The sequence below is a fragment of the Anopheles ziemanni genome, chromosome X (assembly GCF_943734765.1).
Source record: "Anopheles ziemanni chromosome X, idAnoZiCoDA_A2_x.2, whole genome shotgun sequence".
Lineage (NCBI taxonomy): Eukaryota > Metazoa > Arthropoda > Insecta > Diptera > Culicidae > Anopheles > Anopheles ziemanni.
Genome location: NC_080707.1, coordinates 15209122 through 15235368, shown reverse-complemented (window position 1 = coordinate 15235368; position 26247 = coordinate 15209122). Strand labels below are relative to the sequence as shown.

At 44.2% G+C, this 26247-nt stretch overlaps 4 protein-coding genes across 4 annotated transcripts in view; 3 read left to right on the top strand and 1 right to left on the bottom strand.

Annotated features, from left to right (window-relative positions):
• Window positions 1–30: 30 nt before the first annotated feature.
• LOC131291153 (retinol dehydrogenase 13) lies at window positions 31–1258 on the bottom strand. Its single transcript, XM_058320345.1, has 3 exons — window positions 1161–1258; window positions 238–1080; window positions 31–145 (listed from the first exon to the last, which is right to left on the bottom strand). The coding sequence occupies exons 1-3, from the start codon at window positions 1256–1258 to the stop codon at window positions 31–33; spliced, it is 1056 nt and encodes a 351-aa protein (XP_058176328.1).
• Window positions 1259–2407: 1149 nt separating this feature from the next.
• Window positions 2408–3227, top strand: LOC131290929 (tubulin-folding cofactor B-like). The gene is made up of 2 exons (XM_058320117.1): window positions 2408–2530; window positions 2593–3227. The coding sequence occupies exons 1-2, from the start codon at window positions 2408–2410 to the stop codon at window positions 3193–3195; spliced, it is 726 nt and encodes a 241-aa protein (XP_058176100.1). The 3' UTR covers window positions 3196–3227.
• Window positions 3228–3965: 738 nt separating this feature from the next.
• LOC131290935 (uncharacterized) lies at window positions 3966–5005 on the top strand. The gene is made up of 3 exons (XM_058320122.1): window positions 3966–4083; window positions 4141–4246; window positions 4309–5005. Exons 1-3 carry the CDS (start codon window positions 4045–4047, stop codon window positions 4695–4697), a joined length of 534 nt encoding a protein of 177 aa, XP_058176105.1. The 5' UTR covers window positions 3966–4044; the 3' UTR covers window positions 4698–5005.
• Window positions 5006–7485: 2480 nt separating this feature from the next.
• LOC131291385 (armadillo segment polarity protein) overlaps window positions 7486–26247 on the top strand; it is a 39066-nt gene continuing 20304 nt past the window's right edge. The window contains exons 1-2 of the mRNA XM_058320586.1: window positions 7486–8047; window positions 15973–16039. Of these exons, the coding sequence (XP_058176569.1) occupies window positions 16009–16039 (31 nt within the window). The 5' untranslated portion in view covers window positions 7486–8047; window positions 15973–16008. The remainder of the gene's footprint in view (window positions 8048–15972; window positions 16040–26247) is intronic.

The window sequence follows — 26247 nt, the reverse complement described above, 5'->3', positions numbered from 1 at the left end:
ATGATTGATTTCTCCGTAGTTCCCCGGGTTCTACAATTTTGGCGCATCCTCATCTAGACCGACCGCCTTCATTGCCTCCCGGTATAACCGCTCGGCCAGCTCGTCATCCTTGGCAATCTCGGAGAGTTCAACGCGCTCGCAATCGCTGTGCAAAGTCCGTATGGCGTGAGAATGGAAGAGGAGATCGCCTTATTAGATATTGCCCAGTGGACGGGGGTAATGTAAGGTGGTACTTACTTGAAAAACTCCCCACTTGTTCCAGCAAGCTCGGGGTCTGTAACAAGCCGTACGATTGTCTGCGCCCCCTGGACGGGACTTTTCATGAACAGCCACATCCACGGGTAGGTGAGCACCTTCGCGAACAGTGCTTTCATGATGGGCGAATGGCGCAGATGACCGGTACCCCTGACCAGCCCCGGTGAGCAGCAGTTGACGGTGACACCGTTGGAGCGGTCCCCCTGAAGTCCGGCCGCAAACTTATGTGACAGTATCCGAGTGGCCAGCACGATCGCAAGCTTGGAGTGGGCAAACGCATCCCGCCCGGAGACGGGCGTCGAAAGGCGCAGGTTGAGTGGATCCTCACGGTTCGCTATCTTGCCAGCGGTATAGCCGTGTGCGGACACGTTTACCACTCGCCCACCACCATACTGCGAACGAACCAGGTTCGGGCGGAGCAGCTGCGTCAGCAGAAAGTGCGATAGGAAGTTGCACTGCAGATGCGGCTCGAAACCATCGGGCGTGCGTTCCGGTGGATGAAATATGACGCCGGCGCAATTGACCAGTACATCCACCGCCCGATACGATGCCTGTACTTGCCGCACGAACCTTCGGACACTGTCGAACGAACGGAGATCAAGCGCGAGGACATCCACCCGACACTCGACCGCTTCACGACGCAGCAGTTCTTTCAGCGCTGCACCTTTCTCCGTGCTGCGGCAACCGAGCACCAGCTGGTGCGCTTTCCGGCGCGCTAACTCTCGACACAGTTCGCGCCCGATTCCACCGCATGCCCCTGTCACAACGATCACACGATCGGGGATGGTGTTCCCATTCGGACACGGCTGACCCCCCATGAACGTTCTACAATGGAAGGGCAGGTGTTGATTGCAGTCACATCCGCCTTTGCAGCCTTCTTCCTCTCCGGCTCTGCGAAACCTTACCTGACGGTGCCAACGACGAATACGATCCCAGCCAACACAAATGGCCACCAGCTGGCGAAAGGATCCGCCTCAGCGAGCGCCGTCTTTATCTCTTCCATCGTTGACGGCACGGAAATGGACCTGTAGACAGCACACCAGAAACCAACGGACAGCTCCTCTTCCGGGTACAGTGCGTTGACTGAACGAATCTAGCTATTTGCTGGCTCCAATTGCTGCCGAAGCTTGTGCGTCAACCGTCATGACCGACCGGAACTGATTAATTTGATGCCGCGCCGATCGAGTGTCTGGCAGCGACGGGGAATTGGTTGATGCGAGTGCAACACAGTACATGCTGGTCTTAACCAGTGATGTAGCGTTGGCAAACCCCTTTACTCGTTTTATTTTCGTGAAGTCCAAATTTTTGTTGATCAAATTGCTCTAACGAATCGAATGTTTGCACAAAAACTATGTATATAATGTCCATAAAAAATATCCATATAATTTTGTAAACCGATTTTTTCGTAAAACTACTGGTTGGGTGAGGGATAGACAGAAATTATTCAAGCAACAAAAACTTCTCTACAAACCCGATTTTATACATCAACCTACCAGTGGCACTATGGCCAACTCAATATGTGCAGCTTCAAATTAAATAAACGTTCACTTACTTTGTCGGTCTAAAGCGAACACTGCGAACATTGAGGAGATGGGTATAGAAACTAAACAGATAGTGATTCAATTTTTCTGCTGATTCAGTTTTCACAATGATTAAATTAGATATTCTACATGTCAGCATAGTTCGATATAACTATTTGCGTTGTACCATAGCAAGCTAAGAAAAATAGATTTTGAAATTATGGTTTACTTTTTAAACAAATTTTGTTTATATAAACCTATGTGGGTTGAACCCACCAGTTTAACATAAATCGGTAAATGCTCTGCTAGGTTCATACCGCTACTAAATTAAATTCAATTGTCGCCGTCCATCTCGAGAGACAACTACAAATCGTGGGCTTTGTAGATAGTTACCAAGCAGGATAAAAAAATAAAATATGAAGCTAAATAGGGGAAAAATTAAAACGGAAAATGTAATTGAGTTTCCTTTCTGTTTTGCTAGCCAAGCCGGCGACGGTGTGCGTGGCTTCTACCGCGCATCACTCGACAACACCAAGGAAACGTCAAACGAAAGAACATCAAACTCGGTCGGGTGTAGTCGAATATTTAACCTGCTGTTGCCGCATCGCATTAAAATCCACAGAAAAGTTACAATGGCTCCTACCGAATCGGCTCAAAGATCTGAAACAGTCACAATCAACATTTCAAATTCGCACAACGATGTGATTTCCTTCGAGCGGAAGTATAGTCGGGGGATGACGATAGCCGAGCTTAAGGTAAGGATTGTTCAATGTTTCCTGACCTATTCATCTGTAACATCAATACATCCTTTTTCTAGGGCAAACTAGAAACGATCACAGGAGGATGCGCTGGTACGATGAAGCTGGAGCTGTATAGTGGTTCCCGATTGGTGTGCAAGCTGGATGACGACAGCCAATCGCTCGCAAATTTTCCAATAGAGGACGGCATGCGAATTCACGTTACTGACAACTTTCAGTTCATCCAAGAGAATGTGGCCAAATTTGAGCTGTCGCAGGAGGAATACGACAAAAAGGCGGACAGTTTGAGAAGTTTTCTTAAGAAAAACAAACTCGGCAAGTACAACGAGGAAGAAATGAGCAAGCTGGAAGAGGATCGCAAACGGCAGGAGGAGGAGGAAGAGAAAAAAGTCTCAGAGACGGCCATCGGGGCGCGCTGCCGTGTTACAACCAAGGGTCAACCGACGCGTCTCGGTACGATCATGTACAAAGGATCACTCGACAGCAAGCAGGGAAAGTTTTTCGGCGTCAAGTTTGATGAGCCGCTTGGGGTTAACGATGGCAGTGTTAATGGCAAACGGTACTTTGAATGCGGTCCCAAGTACGGCAGCTTCGTAGCTGTGAAAGCGGTAGAAGTAGGCGATTTTCCACCAGAAGAATTTTCCCTGGAGGACGAGCTGTAAATTGGTTGGATCGCCAACCAGTCATAGTCATTCCTCATTCTAAAGTCTATTACTATTTGCACTGAATTTAGTTATGATTCAGCTCATACCATTCAAATTAAGCTTCAAATGAAATAACGTCCTTTTTTTGCCTTAACAGTACTAACATAAAATATTTCTCATTTATGGAATTAATGTGATCTTTAATAGTAATAATTAAAATGAAAAATAAAAAAAAATCCATTGAATATACGCACCTACTTTTTTATTACTAATCAATACCATATGGCCGAATATCTATCGAATTCCAACCCAATGATGACTTCATGCTTTTAATATATAGTCTAAAATACAATTTTGAAGACAATAGACATATTTTTCTTTTTATACGTTAAAATAATACTAGAATAAAACGTTTTGCAGACAAAAAGTATGGGAAATTTCATACGGTTATTTGTCTATCTTTTACAAGGCTGCTGAAACGAATCCAACCTTGCTTCAAGCATCCTTGGTTAGTTGCTCTACTGTGGTAATATAAATGACAACATATTTTATTGTAGGGTATGGTCACACAAATATATAGCTCATTTTCACGATCGTTGACGGCCAATATAGCATGGTTTTGGAAGAAATTTATTTGTTGATTTAATTTTCTAAATTAATAAAAGATATTGTATGGGTTATTTAAGCAATTTTTGGATAATTTCTTGTTTGTACCCGTTCATTCAAACAAGTGACATCCACCAACAATGCTTCGGATAGTAAACAAACACCTTGTTGACAGTCGTTGGACAGTGTCAAGCTTTGGTTTGGCTCTGGAATAAAGTGTCCCGCACAATTGCAAGTTATATTCTAATTCTATCGGCAAAAATGTCTTCAGAAACCACCGAAAAAGGCGTTGAAGTAGAGGTCAGTGTGCTGGGTACAACCTTTAGCCGAACACTGTACATAGTTCTCTCATTCCAGGCCAATGAAGTCGACTATAAAAGCCAGAAACGAGAACAAATGGAAAGGCGTCAGAGGAGAAATGAGGATCTGGCTCGATTCATTCTAAGCCGCTCTTCAATCTATCGTAAGTAGGACGTACCCCCCATCGATTAAAATCTGATCCATGTTACTGCATTTGTTTTCCAGTCACCCGGATCAACAAAGCACTGTCGCAAATGGCTGCTCGATATAGACTGCAGGAAATTGCACAGGCAATTTTCACCAGCCTTCAGGAGTATCCCCTATTGGCACTTGGCGTTGCGATTGTGATCTTCACCTTCACCCTTCCGTTTCTGGTGTTTATCTTCTTCACCATGACCACAGCTGTAATGGCATTCACCGGATTCGTGCTGATTGAAGGTGCCCTCATCACTGCGGCCTCGGTTATGCTCGTAAGTTTGCTCATCGGTGTTTTTCTAATGGTGGCCATCATAGGCATGATCTTTCTTACCGGCTACTATAGCATGTCACGCATGTACGAATACACTAACAAATTTAACTTGGAAAATGTTCGCGAATATTTACGCGAAATGTAGAAAAGAGCCGCAACTGCGCTTCTTTTCATCACTGTTGATTATTTAAATATGCGGTATTGATATTTGTATTTGAATGGTTTTAGATATGGGGATAAGATTGTTATTATTATTATTACTCATCTCGGTTTTAATCACTGGGCTTTTTCGTATGTCGTGTGATTATATTACTCATCATATCTTATACACGCTGGTTAGCAGTATTAGAACAAGTTACCACGATATTAAAGTTAGGGAAGCTATCTCGAATCATGTGTGCCAACATTCCAAAAAGTGTCTTGAGGGGTAAACAGTGTACTTAATTTTCTAAAGAAATAATAAACATTATTATAAAAGAAATTTTTTTATCCGCTCATCGGCAATAAAGTTATTATTTCCAACAGTACAGTTTTTCAATTAAATGCAAAACGAAATTAGAAGTCTTCGCCCTGTTGAGCAAGTAATTTTGCTGTGCGGTTACAATCAATTGTTGTTCTACTTCCTCCGAAATTCATATTCAATGTATTATTTGCCCTAAGTATTACGCCGACCAACTTTACCAGCTTCTATTTGCAACATGTGAAACCATACTATAACGTCCACTAAAAGTTCTAAATTGCTACAAAATTTACCTCACTGTCATCATATCATATAGTTCGAAAGAAATCAATTGTAAAATTATTTAAACAATAATTTCACGTAAATCAAGACAGGGAAGCACATACATAAAATAAAAATATAGAAAAATCCATTTTATATATAAATAAAATTAATCTAAATTGATGGTTGATAAAAAGTTGAACAATATTTTAACGATTACTCCTGCTCAATAGCAAACATATGTTTATGGGCATCCTTAGCGTCAGATCAAGATCAGTTAAACTTGGAGATATCCGAAGAAAAGCACATCTCTGCTTCGAAATTCTTTTACTAGCACCCTTTGAAGGTTTGAAGCATTAATTTCAATATATTACACGACTAGACTATGACTAGAATTAACAACATCTGAAAAGAGTGTTATTTCCATTCCTCTCTTTAATTACCCTTGCCTCAAATATCCACTGAAATCTTGTAACCCAACCAGGGTGAAAAAATTCGATTTTAGGCGTACCATGATCGTCTTCGGTCATATCTATATGTTAAGGGTTTTTTTTTTGCGTACGTGAATTAGTAAGACCTCTCGTCCAATCGTACAAAACTGAAAAGAGTTGAACGCACTAACTTCAACATGTAAAGGGGACTAACGTTCACATATATTACGGAAGAAGTTTGCATAAAACAGCTGAAGATACAATGGGGACGTCTTTGGTTCTGTAGAGTACTTATCTCGAAGCTTAGAGACGTGAGATATGTTGCATAAGCAGCTATGTTGCGCTTGTTCGTGCATATTTTGCAGCACATCTCCTTGCCGAATGTGATCTTGCAATAACGGCACGTGGTTTCTAGGATTAGTGTTTGCGCCAAAATAACGACAGACAGCGTGATCTGGAATTGATGATTTTTCAATGAAAACTTTACATAAACTCAAAACTATGAAACGAAACGAAAGCTTAGAATTACTCTACACTCGAGTTTGCCGCTTTATGCTCGATACCATTAACGCAACCATTTTTTTATACAGACGCTGCTTTTATGAGCTCAAAAGTCCCTCTTTCTTCCTATATTTAAAAAAAAGAAAAAGTTCTTGCATGTGATTGCTTTTACGAAGTGGGTGAAATTTTGTTCGCCAAAGTTGATTTGCCTTTTTGCACCCCTTACATTAACAACCAGCATTTCTGGAATCATTTTGTATGGAAATTTATCAATTTATACGATTAAAGTCGGTATATTCGGTTCTATAAATCATACGTCTTTAAAAAACATGTTCAAAATCGAAAATCCTAAGAACATATATTATACATTTTTCTGTTTCTACATGAATTGCTACCAACGTACCCGATTATGGCAAAACATCTTATTTAGACATCGATTAACGTTTGTTGTTAGAAGTTTTTAAATTTATTTCTATTGGTCATAAGACTTTAAGAACTGAAACTAAGTGAAAAGTGTTGTTTTTAAAATTTTAAATTTGAATTCTGCGTTTTTTAGCGTCGGGTAATTCTGCCGATTTTAGGACCGGTTCGAACTGTGAAGCGTTACAGGCGTTATCGAACGTAATGGTAACGCCAATCGATTCATGTCGGTTCGATAGATAACGTTCGCGTGTGTGTGTGCGTGCGTATGAATGCGCTCGCGTTTCCCACGGTTCGATTTTACGATGGTATAGGTGAGAGAGCGCCGAATAGAAGAATTGAATCGTAGTAAAAACGATGGCGCTTGTAGTACGCCAATATCCGCTCTATCCGTGTACCCGTGGGGTACACAAAGGAACCATTCATGTACAGGTGTACGTGGTATGCGTGAGAATTTAGGGCAGCATGAGAGGAAAACAAATGGCTTTCGCTCGCACTTGGTTCGCTCTGGCTCGCGTTCCGTGTTTGCTCCGGGGTTTTCTGATGTCCCCTTCCCATGCACCACACCTTCCACCTTCCCCGCAACCTAACACCAGGACAACCCCGCTCACGTGCCGTCACCCACCCACCTCACCCCCTGCGCGATTGAACGATTCAGTCTTGTTATCGCCCTCCCGTTCTCGCTATCGCACAAGCCGAACCGATTTAATTGGTTTGTGCTTTCTTTTCGTCGTGCCCCCTCGTTACGACCAACAAGGATTCTCCAGCAATAGCAGCAGCAGCAGCAGCAGCAACGGCAGCAGCAAGCAGCAAGGTAGAAGCTACACAGCAAGGCAGCAGTTTTCCACCGTCGTCGTCGCCGTACGGAAGACCCAAAAGTGTGCGATCGGTGCGCCCCGGAGTTTTCTGCGTTCCGTTTATTGCTTTTGCTGAATGAAAAGAAAAAATCTAACGTTCTCCTGGCACCTTGAGTTGTGCGTCTTATCTGAGAGGAGGTAACGGAAATATCACGGTTGTAAGAAAAACACACAGTTTTATCATACACGCGGCGCTCTTCGGCAAAACCGTCTGACGGGGCTGCGACGGGGGAGAGGCAGGCAGTGGTTCGTGATTTTCACGCCAAATCACGGTGTGATGTGAGGACAGGGCGCTGTTCAAAAAAAAAAAGGAAAACAACAAAAAGCGACAGTGGTCGTTACCGCCGAGAAAAAACGCATCGTGACAAAACATAGAAATCGTTCGTGTACGGTGGTGACGGTCGTGAGATATTGGACGTGAACAAGTGATTGCTATTACGCTTGTTTTTTGCTGCAAAACTGCTCGCCAAAAACGGGCAGTAGTGCGTGGTGTTGTGTGTACGGGTTTTCCTTAAGTTAATACCGCACGGATTTCCAAACGCAGGCTCAGGCTACGACCGTAACGGTAGGTTTTTACAGCACCCTAAATTATTTTTTACTGGGAAGACAGTCAGCCTTCATCTTAATTGGGCGTGTAGCGCGCGCGGTGGTAACGCGAAATGGGATGAATAATCCGGCGGTGGTGGTGCTTGGCAAACGGGGGCAAAGTATAGGCACGTATCGATTAGGCATCCGCAACGCTCGATGGCCAAACGAAGGGGGGAATTGTTTGACTGGGCAGCCATTTCACACCAATCAATGCTCATCATTTCAAGCAACCGAAAACCGGATCGAAAACTGGAGCCATAACACAAGCCATAAATAAAGCGAACCCCAACGTTCATCGGTCAACATCGTCACCGCCATCGTCGTCGTCGTCGTCGTCAGCCTCTTCGAGCTGGCTTGCTGACCCGTGTATGAGAGTGTTTGTGCTGCAGCTCCCCCATGTACACTACTACTTGGGAGAGAGAGAGAGCGCTCGGTTGGAGCACCGCTCTCAGTATCCACTACCACCACAAGCCAGGTGTGGCCAGCTGGCGGAAGGGAGTGGAGCCCTTGTTTTTTTTTAGCGTTGGCCGTGCAGTTGAAGGGCAACAGGAAACGGGAAGGATGGTTGGATGCGGGGGGAGGAGAGCGGGGGCGCCATCTAGAACCAGCGACCAGGAGATAGGCCAGACGACCCCTGCTCGAATAAGTACCCACTCATTGGGGTGGATGTCTCCCCACTCCCCCTCCCCCTTCCCTGGTGCATACCCTTCTACCTACCCATGAATAGTGGAGGCATCTAGAAATGCACTTTTTTCTCCAAAGCATCTATGAACCGTTCTTGTTTGATTCAACTGGCATACACCATGCATCACTCTGGTAACATTAATTTCAGAAGCACATCTAGGTGCTTTGATGGTTAAAACCATGGCTATGTTTTCTCAGCTCTTTCCATTATTATTATTGGCATTATTCCCAGACCCGGTGGAGGAAAACAACCCTTGTACAAACGCCATATGAATAACACGGTGCTGCGATCATGTTAGTCAATCGAATATTATGCCAATACAAGAAGGAGAGTGGCTTTGGAGATCGAAACAAGCAGAGATCTTTCGCGAGCAGTTCCTTTCTGGTAACTAGCATGGTTACCGTTATCGCCTTTATTGTAAGAAATTGTCTCGTCCTTTTTAGGTAATAATTGAACAAAAGGCTGCTTTTAAAAATGTTGCAGAAAACAGCGAACTCGTCGTGGCTTTAATGTGTTCGAAGGAAACGGGTTCCAATGCAGAACATCGATCCATCCAGTGCCTGGGGATGCAAATAAGATATAAAAACATACAACCTCGGTGCAGAGTTACCCTGGAAACCTTGCTGAGTCATTTCTGATTGATGTTCTGCAAGTGCAATTCACAAACGGGTATTGCACTGGGTGGCCTCGTTTTGCTTGTGTGAGGAAGCAAAACTACCACCATTCCAGCGAAAGATCTTCCAAACGAAGATCGGTTTCTGTCACCTATGTTCTGCCTTTACAGCCGAGATGGTTGCCCTCAGGGTGGGTTTTTTTCTCTCCCCGTTTTACAGGCAGGTACCTCGCGCAGGCAAGTACCGTGGATGCTGTATGTAAACAGCATTTCAAAATGGCTGCTAGCCCTCCAGTGCGTAAACTGGTTTGCACCGGGTTGTGGGCCCGAGGGAGGAGGAGGTTTGGAATGGGAGGGAAAAGGACGGCACATGGCCGAGATGGAAGTAAACGGCTTCTCAGCGGGATGTTAGTCACCGAAAAGTGCCTGCTGGTGCTTTGATGCTCGTGGGTGCGTGTTAAGCAGTCGAACCGGTGGTGGTGTTGGTGGTGTTATGCTCGCACCAGAAGCCATGCTGCGAATGAAAAGTGCACAATACACCAACGGAAAACTTCCTCCCTATGCTTCCAGCCATAAAACATACAAGGCCTATCACCAGGAACATAGAAAATGCAGGTTCCGAGACCACCGTATCCGTTTTAGCAGCTCAAGAACTGCATGCTCGCTTTTCGCCAGCATTTGGCAGGTTTACCTGCCGCACCGTGGAAAACGCACCATCAAATTTTCACCGAATTTTTGTATGCTTCCAAATTGCTCCCTCTCGCTCTATTCGTATCTATTTTTCCTCTAACGGTATAGCATCGTTGTGTTGGGGTTTGTTGGTAATACGGGTGTGTGTGTGTGTGGCAGAGTTTTATGTGAATGGTCCGAGGGGTAGCATAGTGCAGGACGCGGCGGCTGGTTGGTGGCAGGATGGTCAGGCGAAGAAGTCTGAAGCGTGAGGAATGCGCATCATCGATGATTTCATTGCAGTTGCCTCAAACACACAGGCAACTTGTGTGCGTGCACGAGCAAGTTGTTTATTAGGATGCGTTTTGTCTCGAGACGCCTCAACAAACTCAACACTTGTGTCAAACAACCAATAGAAGCCAACCCCAAAACAATCCATTTTCCGCTGGAGCTAATTTGTGACTGAGAGCAGCCGTTTTATCAAAGAAATCCCGCAAAAACTGGAAGTGCGTTATAGCGGTAAACAATCAAAGTTAAAGCTCCTGTGTATGAGTGTTGTGTGTGCGCGCGTAAGTGACCAAACATCATCCCTAAAACATAAAACTTCCATCGTGTGTGGACCAATGGCAAATGAGAATCGCATCGAAATATTCGAATTGGTAGAATATTGTGTTTGAAAACAATCAAAATGTCAGGGAAAACTGTTTTCCAAAATCATATTCTATCGACGCATCGAATCGAGTTGGTTGGTGGAATTTAACTTGATTGAAGAGTGTGTTCTAACAATACGGCAACGTCCGTCATACCCCAATAAATAATAAGAGTGTGTTCTGGCCAAGTTCAAGCACGCGATTCTGAATTTATCTACCTCAACCAGCATCCTCTTTCGTTTTCACTCTGCGCACCGTCAAAGTTCTTATATGGTTTCAAGAAGTTTTCATCCATGCACATTCCATTCATTGGTAGAAAAAAAAACATCGCCACCGGAAAAAGAACGTTCAAATGTTCCGCACCCCTTACCTTCCCCGGCGAAAGGGAATTCCAATTGGAATGGGTAACATCGCACAGTGGGCTAGCTGGTCGCTTTTCTTCCGGTCAATTGTTATATTTGGGTTTTCACTGCTGTAACAATTTTTTGGCTTTGTTTGTTGGGTTCGTGAGCAAGCCATGCATTCTTATTGGGATCTTTTTCTTGCTATTTTAATGGTTCTAGTTTTATTAGCATATGATTTGAAAGTTTTACGCCCGACCCAAAATTCAAATGTATTCTAATCTTAAAATTTATTTCTTGATAAAAATAATGATAGATAATCTTAACCAGATAAGTTTCTTGCAGGCGTAGTGCATTCAGCAGCACTGAAAATACATTACAAATCATGTATTTCATGGTTCGCTTTTCTTATATCATATGGTAGCGTTTCCGTGCGCGAAGAAAATAAACAAACAATCTACTCGAACCACATCGCGAACGGCATACACTATGCGCATTTATTCTAACGCCTTTTTTCCCCAAACCAGCGCACTCCAAATCACGTTTCTTGCGGACCGTTTGTTTATCTCTCGGTGGTTTAGTAAACATCGCTCTAAAAATAAATAATAATTCACTTGTTTTAAGCGAAATTAGCACCATCCGCCCGTCCCAATGCACACTGGTCCGGTTTACGATGCTTTGAGAAGAGGAATACCTTTTTTTTTTTTTGGTAGCAAAATCGGAAAAAGGCTCTGAGGCAGAGGATGCCTTTGTGAGGGAGATTTAGCGAAGCCACGGGGGAGATGTGCGAATATTTAGAATAGGTCTTCTACCCGTAAAGTTCTGGGCAGCGGTAAAACTTCCTTCTTCCACATTCTACAAATTCGCAGAATATGATTAGTTCGCACAGAACCGGCGAGTCGTACGGTTCGTGACACGCTGTCATATGTTTTGCAGTTAGTAAGATTAAGTTTTACAGTTTAAATCGAACCAGTTTCAAACGCATTGTTCTGGTTTGTTAGGGTTTTAATAACAGTGCTTCGAAGGAGTGAGTCACGTGCGGTTCAAATGTCGGCTTACTAAAACGGTAAATTTAAAGACAAACTAGATTGCCACTTCCTGCTCGACGATTATACAGGAGCGGACAAATGTTGGTCCATCGCGCATGCAGACACGCTTGGTGCCAGGTATACAGACGCCATCACCGCGCACGTTTTCTGTATGCTGTGAAGAAACTCTTTCAACGCTTTGCAACGTGACCGTCCTCGGCTCGGGGGTAACACCAGAGACGCCGTGCCCGAATGACTAACTTCGATATAATTCCAACTTGGTGACGCACGTTTCCAGGTGCGAGATACCAATTGCCATGTGCTGGTAAAGTTTGTCACTTGGAGTCGGCACTACTGGCACGATTGTTTTGTTGTGATGTGCAAAGACAGCTTTTTTCCAGTTGGCCCGTGCGAAATGCGTCATACTTTAGAACAGGAGTCTGCTTACGTTTCCCGATAGGTGTCAGATGATGAACAGCGCCCGAAACTGGCAACCAGATACCTTGAATGATGTTTTAATACTTTGAAAGTGATATTAAACCACGATTTAAAAAGAGCACCAATTTTCTAAACTGGAAAGCAGCATGAAACAATGATATCAATTAAAAATTTGCGAAGTTTTGACCATTAATTAATTTGAAAACTAATTCTGAGATTTTGTACGCCTTTAACATGTAATTGTTTGTTCTTTATAGTTTAAATGGGTTTCTTTTATTATATTTGAAACCGTGTCCTAAAGTTGTTTTATCATAGTGATTTTTCTTTAAAGCGTACTCTTAGTAATTAGTCGCTTCAATAAGTTTTGAATGTATTGAAATACGATCGAAAAAGTTTGCCATGGTATGGAATATCTCGTCAACAGTTTGAATTTCTCGTCAATATTTAACAGTTTCACTGGACCGTTTATAGGGAAGAATAATCTTGAACAAAACCGACTAGAATTTGAAAAGGGGTTTTGTAAGTTCCACAAAAACTTTCCCCTTCTTGTGTATTTGAAATGGTTCAAATGATTTGGGTCTTGCTCCGTCTTTGTCACGTTTCTTTCGATAAAATATGTGTTATTATTCAAGTAGGAAAACACAAAACACGATGTGGGATTTACTGTAAAACAACCTCCCAAAAGAACGTACCAGGGTTTTGTTGCGCTATTTTTCGTTTTTTTTTATTACGAGGAAATCAGCTAATCACAAATTCGCAGAAAAAAGCTTCGCCAATCTCGTACACTCGCGTTTCGGTGTCGCTTGCAGTATTTTATGTTTGTTTTATTGCTCCCTTTCCTGGAATAAACTTTAGCACCCGGAACTGTTCTCACTGGTAACTGGAAGTGATTCAGCGCTCGCGGAACGGTGGGGTCTTTAGTTGTCTATTAGAGTTGTGTAATTCCGATTGAGATTCGTAAATCTTTGCTTCTTTTTCGAGATTTATGAATCTTTTTTAGAGAGATTCACGAATCCCAAAGATTCCTTTAACAAACAAGAAAAGTAAAAAACATGGGAATCGACACACCCTTTTTTCATCCCCTAATCCACGCCAATGAAACAATCATGAAGATTCCTGAAAGATTCATGAAAGAATAATGAGGATTCATTAACACGTTCAAAGCCGAGCATTTTTAGAACAATATTTTAGTACAATCATTTTTGAGATTTAAACAAATAACAAATGAACTAAGCTTTCCTAAGGATAAATTTGTACATTTACCATAGGCTATTACTGTGTTAGTGTAATAATATTTGATTTTCGTGACAAGTTCCCGATTGCCTGTTACCGTCTATGTGGGTCATTGGCAGTGAACGTGTTAAGGTTTCGAAAGTTTCATCAATGTATTAAGATTGAAATCCCAAAAGATTCATGAATCAATCTGAATGAATCTTAGTTGATTCAAATGAATGAATATCGCCTAAAGATCAATGAGGCACAGCGCTGTTGTCTATGGATGTTTTCTCCGCATTTAAAACTTACATCGATCTCAAAAGGGAAGCAAACGTCACAAAGGAGTTAGTTCGAATGCTGTTATAACATTAGATCCGCATCTGTAAGTGATCGCGAATAATTCTGCATTCTGATTGCCCCAGTTTTTGTTCCAGCCTCTGAAATAGGAATTGGCGCGAACAGCACGTGGCTCTGTGGTGGTAAACCTTGCGTCAGGGGCATGCCCCATATGTTGCCCTCCCGGTCGGTTCTTCGGCCAGCAATCGTGTTTTCCAAACACCTTCTTCCGCCACATGTTGCTGTTGCTATCGTTATTTTAAAAAGTGGCAATAACAATTTCGCGTCCACTCTTCATTGCGATTGACACTTGTTTTGTTTACCTGCGGGAGAGCGCGCATCTGCTTCGTCTAGCGTCGCCTCCCACCCCCCTCGTTGTTGCACATGCAACCGTTTGGCGGATAAATATACCGGCTTGTGCCAAATAGCGTCTAGACGTCGACACATGTGTGGGGCACGTCCCAATGTTCGCTGCTTTATGGAACGCCGTGATAGACGAGTCATTAATAGAACGTTTTGCTGGCCGATCGCCTCCCCCGCTAGCAGGGGGGAACAATTTATGTGTTTTTTTTTGTGTGTATTTCATTTTCACCATTCATGTAGGAGAAAGAAAATTGGTACCATATGTGCGACATATTGTTGTTTTGCGTTCTGCTTTGTGGATCTTTCTTCGTGGAACGGAGAATCAATTTTCTCGGGGTTTCAAGGTTATGTAAAAATATCACATCTTCCGACGAGCGTGAAGCATCGGAGGCTCAGTCGAGCTCTCATGGCGGTTCATTGAGGTCCATAAAATGCATAAAAATGGTTGGACATGTAGCGTTTCGTCGAAGGGAAAACTTCCCGGTCTCACTCCCAGGCCCGATTTCGATGGGCGTGGAGGTGCAGAAGCTGTCCCGGGAAGGGACTCCGAACCGATATGCTAATGCTTTATGTGTCCGCTTTGCGTGCGGAGAGGTAAAAAAAAAACCAACCTTCACACAGGAAGAGGCGGTGCCGGGTACAAATGAGGGATAAAATGTGTCGACTGTTCGGGTGCTCCGAAGATGACACCCGACTTCTTCGGGCCACTGGACCACTGCTGGAAACGTTCGGGCCCACCTACCTGCGTGCAAGTTCCGGGTCAAACATCATCTGTTTGCAATAAATTTGTCTCGTTGAAACCCCTTGAAAGGCAAACGGATCCCGCGATGATAACGAGTCCGATGGGCTCTTACGTAAATCGTTTGCGCCTTCCACGGCGTTTAGAAGCGACGAAGGGACTCCCGTTGGAAACAATAACAACCCAGTGAACGGGAAAAACACATTTTTTCCGAGGAAACTATCCTTCCGAAAATACATAGCTGTCAAATTGGCCTTCTCTTGAGCTCCAGCAGTGTTGTACCAGAAGAAGTGTTGAGTTACATCGCTTCTAACCACTGCGAGGGACTAGACAGGCCGGCAACACGTTACCAAACTATAAAGACAATTCGATTCTCCAAGAATTCCATCGGACCCTAATCGGGACTTCATAGGGGAATGGAAAGATGCTTGTTTTAAAAATACTCTTTGCCCCGGGCGAGAGGTTATGAAACAAACCTTGTTTGCTTGCTTCGTCAATTATTTTCGCGAAAACGAGGTTAGGTTGGAACCGCTAGAACATCGCGATCTCGCACTCATCGGCACGGATTCGCGGAACACACACACACACACACATACATTCGCCTATCAATCGTTCGATCTCCGCGCCTTGGGTTGTAAAAGCTGAGCCCCATGAGTGATTTATGGCGTTGCACATGTTTTGCAGCGATGTGCGGCGGGCGTGACAAAACTCTCCACTTCCACCCGTCTAACACTTTCTTCCCTTCTTTTCTTCTCTCTCTCTCTCTCTTCCATGGATCCGGCGATCTCGATCGATCGAACCAACAAACCTCGTCATCCGCCTCAGGCGTGAGATTGTTCGCCGCCCGTACGCGCCATCAGCATGAGCTATCAGATGCCGCAAAATAGAACAAGTGAGTACAAGTGTATAGTTTGTTTTGCATGTTACCGTTCCCAGGGCCCCGGTACGTCCCTGGGTTATGTTTAATTTAATCTGTAGTTTGTAGTGATTAGAAAAGGGAAGGCTTTCCCCGGACTATTTATTATCTATTTTACAAATCGAAACTTTCATAAACAGGCAATGACTGGTAGTCTGAGCAATGTATTTTTTTGGTTTTTAATATTATTTGCAACTCCTCGCAAATCCGGTTCGTCGGGGATATGGTTCGGTTCTTGGAAAGTTAAGCTGGGACAGCTGGGTCAAAAACTGGATTTTGTGAAACAAGATCTGAATGTTTATAGCCTTCCTCGCCGAAACGGTGTTGCGACTTTAATAACAAGTGAAGAGTCGTTAACTTTGCGGTGGCATGTTCTAAAAATCGTCAATCCTTCAGTGAACTTCTTTTATATTACTTTTGTTTGGATACTGTGAAGAGAGTCTAATTTCAGGTTTATGCATTGCACACAGTACAAATCAATTTCCCTTACCACATTGACTGCCGAGCGTTTTTAGCACACTTTTTTAGTACAATCTCTTTTGATTAAACTTGTTCATAACATTTATCAAACAGCCAGATTTCGAAGGCCAAGCAAAGACTTAGCTTTCCAAAGAACTCGGTTTTGATATTATTATGGGTTTCATGTTGCATTTTCATTTATTTATGAGGCAAACACTTTTTAGAACAAATGTTGTTGTCACCCATTTTTGGGTGACACGGCAGTCAACGTGTTAATCCGACCATTCCGGATTAAGTGTAAGCGTCTGCGTAACCTATTTTATTATATTCCCGTTTAACGTACGCTAAGAAGCGACACACGGCAATGTTTTTCTTGACTGCAGATGCTAATTACCTCCAGATGGGAACTGCAAACGGACTGGCTAAGGTATAAAAATACGCACCAAAGGTAGTCCGGTCCAGGACCGGTATGGAAATTGAGTACTAAAATGTTTTTATTGCTCGCCAAACTGAACAACAAGGTGTTTTAATCTATTCCACGCGTGGGATACTCCGGGGTTTGGGTTTTTGGCTTCGGCCTTTTGCAGGCATGGGGTGGAATAGATGACGGAAAACTGTGATGAGTAGAAGAATGTCACCTCGACTACACTCGCCCAAGAGCCAGGCGCTGGTAAAGCCGATCCGCGAATCTGTTGGCCAACGGAACCGGGTTCGCTCGGAACCGGGGAAACATCCAGCTTTATTTATTTAAGTGTCATTTTATTACTCTATTGGAAATCGAATTGGATTCGAGTAAGGACCCGAAGGATTAAGCGATCGCTCGCGTGGTTCTGGTGGTGGGGAGCGAGATGAACGAGATGCTCATCGCGCCTCGAGCGTCGTAATTCGCCCCGGGAGAAATATGCCCAGCCGGGTAATATTATTATTATTATGTCCCGCGTTTTTATTGCCCCTTGGATTTTCAATTTTGTCACACACGGGGGGGGGGATGTCTTGCGAAAAGCCTCCGCTGATCCTCAGCCTATCGCCCGTTTGCTTTTAATCCTTCGCGCCGTTAAGATACGGTAAATTGGATCGTATTAAAAAAAATTATTGTAAAAGTAATAACCCATATGAAACTTGTAAACCAATGAACTCACTGAAGAAGCGAGACGTTGGTAGAGGGGGACACGGGAATGCAATTTCGCTTGCCATCCAGATGCATGTGCAGGCACCGGGGGCATATTTCATTAGCGCAACTGCATGCGTGCGATTGTAAATTTCGAATGCCAACAACCACGGGAGAAGGAATCTGTGGATCGGAAAAGTAGAAGGGGACACAATCCGGGCGCGACTGGTGGTATTTAAATGTATCTTCCATCAAATGTGCGTAACCATTTTCGATTGCCATTTGTGACGGCATTAACGGGCCATTTTGCGTTCTGATTTGAGCTGAAAACATGATGACAATTTTATAGCTCGACCAATGGTGTACTAAAATACAAGTTTTCCCTCTAATGAAAGGTGGCGGAGCTATATATTACTGAATTTACTGCAATAAGTTGGAAGTATGAAAAGATGTTTCGAGATCTACCTGATCGTGGTTTGAACCATTCTAAATATCTTGTCTAAGCAAACACTCTCTACTTTATGTCTCAGAACCCAGCTCTATTTACCTATCATAGACACCTCCCCGCAGCTAAATCAGCCATCGAAATGGTCATCGATGTTACTATTTCATATACCTCATACTTGCAAAATCGCAAGTTCACCCAGTTCCAGCTATTTTGCGCATTGCGTTATAATACTTTGCACAGTAAAGATTTTGTGTTTCTTTTTATTATTTTAAATTATTTCTTGAGGATTCCTACGAAAAATGTTTAAGATACCACTTTGGCATCGTTCTTTCATATGACAAACCGACTTTGGACATGGGTTACATGATATGTCAAACCAAATGACCGGTTTCTGAGCCACTGTGCCCGGTTTCAGATCTTTGACGGATTAGTCTAGCACATCTTATACGGATGCACAGGGATATAGGATTGGAGATCAGGAATGGACACAGGGATCATGTAAAAACACTCTTCCCCCATCAGAGCTCTGTGCCCACAAATCTTCTCAGAGAGCCATAATGCACCTCGTCCAGAATACCAGAGCCCAGACGTCGTGCCCTTTCGATCTTAAATCATTTTACGTCCAAACGTTCTGGAACAATATGGCTTAAGGGCGTTCGTCTTGGAGCTGCTCAGAATTGACGGAAAGGTATCGATATGAGCCTTTGGTTACATCTCGAGTCGGTTAATAGTCGGTTCTGCACACGAAGCACTCGTAAAAGGTGGTGCAATTTCAAGAGCGTCGACATTTGCCCCCTGTTCTGCGGGCCGAGCCGGGCCTGTGTGTCATTTATGTCCCGAACGATTCCAACTCCACGATCTAGGTTGCTTCGTCACTGTTGCCCCAGGTTATGGGTTCGCCAAGACAACCGCAAGGTAAAGAGGAGCGAAATTCAATAAGAACCAGATGTCGACGAGCTGCCACTTTCGGTGAAGCGTCACACTGTCTAGGGACGCAGCGTTCTCATTTTTTTTTTTTTTTTGTCCGAAGACACTCCCGAAAACGGTGCTACTCTCCCGGAACGGTAGGTTCCCAGGGCAACCTAGGAGGCAGTGCTAGGGCTTTCTCTTTCCAGCGACCAGAAGGTTCCTGGATAAGCGGGTCGTTTTAGTAATTTGACGCTGCTACTTGCAAGTAGGAACATGTTAAACATATCGCGCATTTGCTTTTAGCCTTCTCCATCCTTCGTTGGTGTGAAGTGAAGTCGAGCCGAGTGTGAAGCGTCATACAGCGCAAAACCCTTGACTGACATGTTTACGAGCCATATTTCACGCGCTGGGAAATATGATGCCCCCGGGACTTCCAGAGAGAGACGCTAGGCGTGTGAGAACAACCCGGCATTTCGGTAGCGCTTGTCCAGTGTTTGGTCTTATTCTCGTCTCCACGCCTAAGCAAATCGCCAGACTTTGGGATCGGTTCAGCAAAAGGACCTTCCACGCTGGAAACTCCAACAAGGAGCTATTGGGTACAAAGCAACAACGCGGAAGGTGGAGCCTAAGCCTACTGTTGTTGGGCCGCGCGATGTTGGGGCAACAGATTGTCGGCGTGCTACAAAATGGCGACGAGACTCCCCCGTCGGCGCGCGAGTGAAACTAGATTGACCTATCCTGGGCGCTGCCTGGAACTTACGGCCGAAAGCCAACGTGTGCGAAAGAGAGAAAGTTTGGCATGCAAACGAAAGGAAGAAAGTAGCGCACGACTGCCTGAACGAGATGGCAGAGAAAGTCCTTGCGGACGCGAGCGAGTGAGAAGCGCTTGGCTCGAGCGTACGGAAGAATGGGACGGGCGCATGCTGCTGCCCGGGGAAATTTTCGGGAAATCGGAAAAACTCTCCGGGGTACCGTTGACCATCCGGAGTTCGACGTTGTTGCGTGTCATTCGTCTATCTGCCAACGCCGGTTGCGGGTGCGTGTCCCTAGTTCGGTCCTCTCGCTGGATCTAGTAAAGTTCAGATAGGGTAGTCGACCAGACAGCGAGCTAGAAATTCGGAATCCATCCCGTGCGGATAGGTTTCTCGTTCGTGCAGAGATTGCAGAAGTGGACACCGAATACTAGAGCGACCCCCTATCGGATAATCCCAAAAAAGTAAAGTGAAGAGTGAACTTAGGACCTCCATTTCCGGTGGCAGTGAGGTTCGAGTCTGTGCGTGCCCGTGGGTGTGTGTGATGTGAGTGTGTTTTTGTGTGTGTCACCAGGTGCTTTTTGTTTAATTTATCGTGCTTTTAGGTTAGGCTGGAAAACGTTTTCCAACCCTTTCGGTGTACTCCATCTTAATTTAAAGATCCAAAGCACACTCCGGCACAGGGATATGTTTTTAACTGACGTCCTCTTTTCTAGTTGGTTACAAACACCTTCTCCGGTAGATATTTTGGGCGGACACCACCACCTCCAGTGAACGCTTGCAAACGGTAATTCTAGTGGGCAAAAGCAGACAGATAATGTCGCACGGCAGCAGCCACTTCCGCTGTTAGAACGCAAAACCGGAAGCTGCCCCGAACAGTTGTGTGCTGCGGAATTAGCCTCTGCCGGATTTTAGCGCCTGGTACTGCTCGCTTGTAGGTATGCAGCACACGTTCTCCCTACTGCTTGTCGGTCGCTGTTTTCTCGTTGCCTGTGCTTAAGTGTTTCTTGATGTGGTTTTTTTTTTAAATTTCTTTTTTGTTTTGCTACAAATCTTTGGAACCTACTCCCGATCTAGACTTCTCATAGGCTGTTACTGGGAGTTATCAATTTTAACATGCTCTAAAATCAATTTAAACGTCGATTGCTAGTCTTGAACTCAGTTATTTATTTAAAACATGAAATTTATGTTTGTTAAATGCCCTTCGAAGTCAAAAGAAACAAACGAGATATTCTCTTTATTTCAACCACATGAAAAACAATCCTGTTAGAGTGAAAAGGGTTACCGAACACTGAAGGAATTTGATTTGCATATTTCGTTTGGCAAAAGAAACGCTTTTAAAAGAACAATCTTTGCGACGTTTAAGGACGTTGCGTGGTTCGATGTTACTATAATTTTCTGTTAGCATTACTTCGTAGCTTTTATATTTCCTCAAATTTATATTGTTCAAATAATTTTCTACTCCTATTTTCACACAACGACAGTTTCATTTAAACTTTCACTAGCAATCCTGCGCATTTTATCAATCTTTCCGTTCAAACATCCAATCGGCTTTTTGGCAAATGAGGTTGAAGGAGTAAAGAAAAGGAGAAAACACTTTCTCGTCCAAAGGCATCCTCGTGTCCTGGCACGCGCGCGCGCGCGCACACACGTTTTATTACCACCGTACACGTGTGTGTATTTGTGTTTGTGTGCGTCTTTTGGATGGGAGTCTATTTCTGGCTCCACCGGTGATTGGTTGGAGCGCTAGGGCGACATTGCATGCGCCATATCGCACCGGCAGCATAATGCGCAACATCCAGCTTCTCTCCCTCCCTCCCCCTTGTGACGTCCCCCCTCCACACGCTCCCACGACTTTTTTCGAATTTGTTTGGGGCGTAGATTATCGTCACGAGGGGTTTTTTTTTTTATACCGCGTTCGGCTTCTTGGTTTTTCTTTTCGCTGCGTATCGTTTTCTTCCCTTGTCGAAGCGAAAGCATGGTCCTCTCCTTCTTTGCACAGATTCCAAGATGGACGTTTTATCGCTGCAAATAACGAGGTTCTAGTTTGCGAAAAGCAAATGCAATCATCACCTGTGGAAGTACTTTTTATGCCCGCAGATTATTAAAATCCCGAAACCTGTCTTTGCTCTCTTCGAACCGTCCCTGGGAGTTCTGGATTAAAAGAAAACAAACAACTCGAAAGCAACACTGATATAAATGTAAATGAGAACAAATAAAATCAGAATGGGAAAAATCGGGCAGCGAAGAGGGATGTTGTGTGCATGTTTGTGTTTCTTTTTATGGCGATATTTTTTTTACGACGCGCGCGCACGCATCCTCTCCGTGCTGCACTCCACTTCCGTCGGGCTTGCTGCATTAGGAAGAGAATGATGGTGGAGGAGAAGGGTGGGGGGGGGGGGAAAGGCAAGTGAGAGATGACGTTTACGACGTCGCAGATTGCGTTTATTGGCGCGAGTTGTGGCAAGTGGGACAAAAAATACTGGGCGGCCAGTCCCAAAGGATGACAAAAGGGACCACAGGAAGGGAAGGGAGGCGGAAGGGGGAGGAGGGCGACTTTTGATCCTGGTCGAGCAAAGGCCCCCCCACCCCCATCCCCGCCCCTGTCTATCGCTCTTTCTCTGTTTCCCCCCCGGGGGCGGCCCTCCAACTCCAAACGGTCTGGGCTTTTTCTATAAATGCAAACGGCGTGTAGCCCAACTCGCTTAGTGAACGTTCGCCCGCTCGGTCGCGTGGTGTGTTGGCTGCTGCGCCCTTTTGCTGAAGACGAGTCCCTACCGTCCACCAGGACACACGGAGGAGGGGGAGGAGGGAACGGGTGGCCAGGGGCGTGTTGTGCTTTCGGCTCCTGGCGGACTTGCAGTCCAAGTTGGTAGAAGGCCGTTACGATCCTCGCCTACTAGACAGTACCGCGATAGAGACGCTTCCCAGAACTACTCTCAACCACCGGTGTCACATAGATCCTCGATTTGTCGTCGTCCCCCCGGTCGTGCGCGTTTAAATGTGGACATTGTTTTTTCTCCAAGAGCTCGTAGTGTTACAGTGTAAAAGTAAGCGTCTTCTGAGCCAGCAAGGAAGCACATCAAATCAACCACAGGACCCTCCAACAATCAACCGAACCGAAACACCGATCAACCGACACATCCTTCATCCTCAAAACTCAAATCGCACCTCGCGCGCGACCTCGAAAAGTTCGTCGTTTCGTCGTCTGCCAGCGCGTCGAAGTCCTTCCGTTCGCGTGTGGCGACCCAGACCAAAATTAGATACTCCCAGGAACCAAGAAAAGTGCGAGCGAGAGAGTGTTACGCGCCGGTCACGAAAACGAGGACATCCGGATGAGCTCCCCCCCCCCCGAAAAACGGAAGTGAAACCATGATAGCAGACGTTCTCGAGGGGTCGGAGGTAGGGTTGAGGAACAGTGACACATAGTACCGGGTGTGGTGGTTGCAGTGGTGGTAAGCGTTGCCTATCGTTGCGGTTCTTCGATGACAGCAGGGTTTAGTAACGGTCTATTTGAATTGTTAAGAGTTAAAAGTAACACCAGATCAAGTGTCGAGAGAAGCTAGAGGGAGGGGGAGGGTCAAGGGTGAGGACATTACCGCCAGGAGTGCGGGCAGACGGGCACCCACTGTCCACAGACCGTCCGCGCTGGATGCGATGGAGTTTCTGCAATATCTCGGAGAACGTAAGGAACCACCGCATTAAGGTGCCTTAGTCCAGGGTTAACAAATTACAAATATTTAGAATTAAATCCTATCGAAGCGAGTCCAGTACCCGATACAGGAGATTCAGTACCCACCGACCGAGGACATTTGTTTCGTTTCCCAATTTGATCTCATTAGTCTGTCTTTAAAGCCTGAGTTTCCTAGTATCTGATATCGCGAAGTTCTTCCATCTGTCAACCGACTAAAGTCTCGTCTTCCTAGAATCTAGCCAATTCAAAACCTTTCGGTTTGGACCGCAATAGCATATTCCTTACCGTTATATCAGTTTCCTGGTGAACTCTTATGGCCAGATAGTTCCTTTCCGAGGAACGAATCTAACCTTGATCCTAACGGAGGTGAGAATTTTCGTGGAATTTTGTCGAGCGGGATATTCGCCAACAGAATCACCTTCATGGTTCCTTGAAGAGATCTACGCTTAAGCGGAACTTTCAAAATAACATTACGCTATATGCTGAGGCGAGAATTCCAGACTTCCGTTGATCTCCGATCTCAACGCCTTAAAGTTGATCCTGATTAGCTCTTTTCGGTTAAGACACACATTTCACCGCTTGTTGTCACGAAACTTACATATCTCTTCTTAGGCGAAATGTCGCCTACAATAGCCAAATAAGTGTAGTGAGAGTATAGAAATTTGGTCTTTAAGATATGTAAAAATTCGAGCGACATAGGCAGGTCAAATGGTGTCCAAATTCTAAGACTAAAGTTGATTGAAAGTTTCCGAACCCGGTACCTAGCTATAATATTTAATACAAATTAACGTTAACTGTGTATCTTGGAAAGATAAACAAACTGTGCAGAATTGTAAATAAGCCTAGTTATTTCGTTTCTAAAGTTCATAACTATATTCATTTTCATTCATTCAAGTGAACTTCAATCGCAAAACAACAAACGAAACAATCATTTTAAAAAGGCTTTATACTGATGTTTCCTTTCAAAGCTGTCATTGGAGCAAAGTGGTTACACAAGTTTCATTGATGTGAAATACATTGCTAGCCTGGCTATGTTTAGTAAAAGTTTAGTTGGGCAACTACAATAATTTGTTTATTTTGCGATTAGACATACTAACTTAGCGTTCGGGATGAGTGAAATGAGCGTTTGACAGTTGGTGTTGCTGTTGTTTAAAAGTGCTTTAAAGACCTGACTTTGGTTGGTTGGTGGACACAATTTTAGTGCATGTCTATGTTAATTCGAGGACTTTCCTTCCTTCACTCTCTTTCTCATTTCTCTGAGGAGGATGTAGCTTATGTGTTATTCTGGTTCATGTTTCGTGCTCTCAGTTTCCCTTCTAACTTTCTTAGTTTGTCTGTCGAGTGGTTATCATAAACCTTATAAACTTTGCCTCGCTGCAGCGACTATTGTGTTTAGATCCGTGATCGCTTTAGCCCCGTCGTCAAGGTGTCCTTTTTGCGGAGTCCTCCATGTTTGTACATTTACTGCAATCGTGCGCCGATCGTAAAAAGATGTTTACTGTTTATAACAATGAGTTCGATGTGTACAACAACCGATCGGCGTATGTGGCGATCGCTTTGCCTCCCCCTCCATACCCCCTCTTTTCCCCTCAGATAAGCCTACCATCCAGTTTTTTTTTTCGATAACCCTTGTTGCTCCCGTTGTTTTTTTTGTCTGCGCCAATTATTTCTTTTCCGCACGCTGGCTTTCTTTTGAGATTGTTTGCAAATTGTGCTTGTTGTTGCAAACAATATACACATATAAAACAAGTCCGTAACGATGATGATTATTGTCGGCAGCTGTCGTTTATTGTATTTCAATAAACACAATTAAAATTCTACCAACACGAAGGGGAACACTAGGAAGCAAATAAAAATTACGTAAACTAAGAATAAGTTGATTGCTTTTGCTGATTTTTCGCAACTCGTGAAGCACGCAAACATTCTACTAAGCGCTTACGGACGCCAATGGTGGAGCAATAATAATTTTCCGGCTAATTTTATATTTACGTAACGGTATGGCAAAGTGATGATTTTATTCCTTTGGAGTTGCTTGCTCTATTACCGTCGTATTTTGCATAAAGTTTCCATTCAGAAATAGTAGTCCGCCTGTAAGTAAGCTGACGGTAGGCGACATTACATTTTTAACATTTAGTTGATGAACGGTGGTTGACTTCGTAAGAGTTACGCAAGGTTTTTGCTATCCCGTAACGTCGTAACGATGGTTTCCCGTCGCGATGAAAAGTTTACTTCACGCCGGCATGAGTTCGAATTGTATGTTAATAATTTATTTTTAAATGGTAACCTGCAGCCCTCTAGCAACAAACTCCAACAAGTAAAAACCAAACAAATGAACAAACGAAGTATTACTAAAGTCATAACGGAATTGCATATCAGACATCTCCCACTTCAAAAAAACGCCACAAGAAAATATAATCCAAAAATGTGATTCGAACAGACGCGTAATCATCAAAGATATGCCAATAAAGAGAACGGTAACGAACTCGTTCTGGCATTGCATTGGTTCGACACCGCTGCACGCCACTAAGCGAGTTTTTGGGGAGCAATTCGACTCCACTATATACCATAGTAGCCGTATCCTGCGTAGATCAAAGGGAAACGCACCCCAATTCCGTTGCCAACTCGGGTGGAAGTTCACCATAGCCATGGAAACTTGGAAGATGGAAATTTGAGCTTCGGGAAGTGGGGCCACTGCTGGGGAAAGGAAAATGTACGGATCAAAGTGTTTTGCATATAGCTCTTGGTGGAGGTCCTTTAATGTTTTTCCACTTTGTACGTTGTCAATATTATTTTCTCCTCTATCATGTTTAGTAT